The 2,340-nt window shown below is 42.2% G+C and overlaps 1 protein-coding gene across 1 annotated transcript in view; it reads left to right on the forward strand.

Moving 5' to 3' along the window:
* The window catches only part of sh2b1 (SH2B adaptor protein 1), a 33,742-nt gene that overhangs the window by 16,701 nt on the left and 14,701 nt on the right, over nucleotides 1–2,340 (forward strand). The window contains 2 exon segments of the mRNA XM_032511870.1: nucleotides 807–994; nucleotides 1,718–1,800. Of these exon segments, the coding sequence (XP_032367761.1) occupies nucleotides 807–994; nucleotides 1,718–1,800 (271 nt within the window).

Here is a 2,340-nt window from a genome sequence, read left to right on the forward strand (position 1 = left end):
GGGGGGGGGGGGGAATTGATACAGCGTAGTATTGCAATATTTTCAGTGGTAATACTGTATTAATACACAGGCGCCAAGTATGGATCTGTTATTAGATTTTATATATATTGGTCAGTTTGTCCCGTTCTGCAGCGATAACATTGAAGTGAGATGAACAAACGGATTTTCAGATGAAACAGATGTTGAGAAGTTTCCTTTTGGGGACGTCATTAGAAATTGGGAAAAATTAGAAGTTGGAAAAAAGGTTAGAAATTGCAATATATTACAATATGTTTAAAATCGCAATATTATCGTATTGTGATACCCCCCCCCCCATGGATGAGTAACTTTAACAAGTATTATACTAACATTATGAACATCTATTATACACAAAACTGAAATATAAAGTACTAAATGTAATCTAAATACTATTAAACATGCACATTTTACTCAGGAAAATAGTCACAGAAATATGATGTATACATTTAAAAAAAAATAATCCATAGATGCGTAACAAAATGCAAAACTTATTTCCCTAACTTTAGTTGTTTGTAGTTTATGAGTTCTCATTAAACACTCATAACATGGTTGAAGGGTGTTTCGCCCATTTTTATTTTATGTTTAAATATTAATTTATTTATCTTTCTTTCTGAAACATGATGTTTTAATCGACTCCCCTTTCACTATATATAGTACATATACAGCCAGCAGCTGGTTAGCATAGCTTAGCATAACGACTGGAAACACGAGGGGGGGGGTTGGGTTGCTAGCCTGGCTCTGTTCACAATGAACAAAATCCCTTTACTTGGTGGGTTTGTGTCCCCCAGTCCTCGAAGCCCCGGCTGACTGTCCCTTGCTGCTCCATCGTGGATGTGAGAAGCACCACGGCGCTGGAGGTCCCCGACAAGGAGAACACCTTCCTGCTGCAGGTACCCCCCCCCCCCGCTATCCCTCTGTCTCACCTTTCCTCACAGATTAGTGTCCAAAGGGAAATCCACACTGAGATTTTTTTGAAGCGTTTGTCACTGACCAATGTGAGGAATGAGAGAGAGAAATAGACCTACTTAACCAAGTTGGTTCACTGCTAGCTTAGCTACAAGTTAGCATCACACACAACAAAGGCTGTCAGTTGAATGGAGTTTTGAGCTAACGTTAGCATCAAGCTATCATAGATAGCTACAACGTTTCTGAAATGATTTCCATCTTCTGTTATTGTTTGTGATGAGAAAAGTTTATTATTTCATGGATTTCACAAATTTCAGGATGACAGTTATGTCGTAAACTGTTTAAATCTGAGCACGCGCGCGACTCACATCTGCTCTCGACCGGAGCCGGTCTGACTCCACTCATCGGGTATGACGCGTAAGGCCGTAAACCGTTTACATCGAGATATTTAGCAATCAAGATTCAGGTCAAAATCGGCCGGATTTCTCCTTTAACTGTCCTCAGATCTCTGCAGGGTAAATCCAGACAGCTAGCTAGACTGTTTGTCCAATCTGAGGACTATGGTTACCTGGTCCTCAGATCTCTGCAGGGTGAATCCAGAAAAGAACTAAAAGAGGGGGGGTATTCCTGGGTGTTTAAGTATGGGACAGACACAATGTTGGGGACAACAGAATCTAACTCCCTCCCTCTCTCTCTCTCTCTCTCTTCCTCTCTCCCTCTCGCTCTTCTCCCTCTGTCTCCCACTCCCTCTGTCTTTCTCCTCCCTCCCTCCCTCCCTCCCACCCACCCACAGTGAACAGGAAGACGCTGAAGGTGTGTGTATGGGGCCGTTGGACATCAGCGGGACACCTGATATTGTTGACCGTCTTTCACAAGGTGACTTTGACTTTCTTTTAACACTATATATTAAAAAAATTTAAAAAATAAATAAATTAAATTTTTGAGTGTTGGTGTTGCATAGTCTGTCCACCAGAGGACGCTCTACAACGTCCCTGTTAGTGATGGCGTTGCATAGTCTGTCCACCAGAGGACGCTCTACAACGTCCTGTTAGTGATGGCGTTGCATAGTCTGTCCACCAGAGGACGCTCTACAACGTCCCTGTTAGTGATGGCGTTGCATAGTCTGTCCACCAGAGGAGCCTACAACGTCCCTGTTAGTGATGGCGTTGCATAGTCTGTCCACCGAGGACGCTCTACAACGTCCCTGTTAGTGATGGCGTTGCATAGTCCTGTCCACCAGAGGAACGCTCTGGTTTTTTATTCGTTTTTGTATGACCTGACGGATATATTGGTGAGGGGGGCCAATATTTTCGGCTAAATTAGGCATTTCCTGATATATCTGATCAGCCATTTTTAAGATATATATATATATCTAGTATATATATATTATATATAGATAACACACGCACCAACACC

Source organism: Etheostoma spectabile, unplaced genomic scaffold (genome assembly GCF_008692095.1).
Source record: "Etheostoma spectabile isolate EspeVRDwgs_2016 unplaced genomic scaffold, UIUC_Espe_1.0 scaffold50, whole genome shotgun sequence".
Taxonomy (NCBI): Eukaryota; Metazoa; Chordata; class Actinopteri; order Perciformes; family Percidae; genus Etheostoma; species Etheostoma spectabile.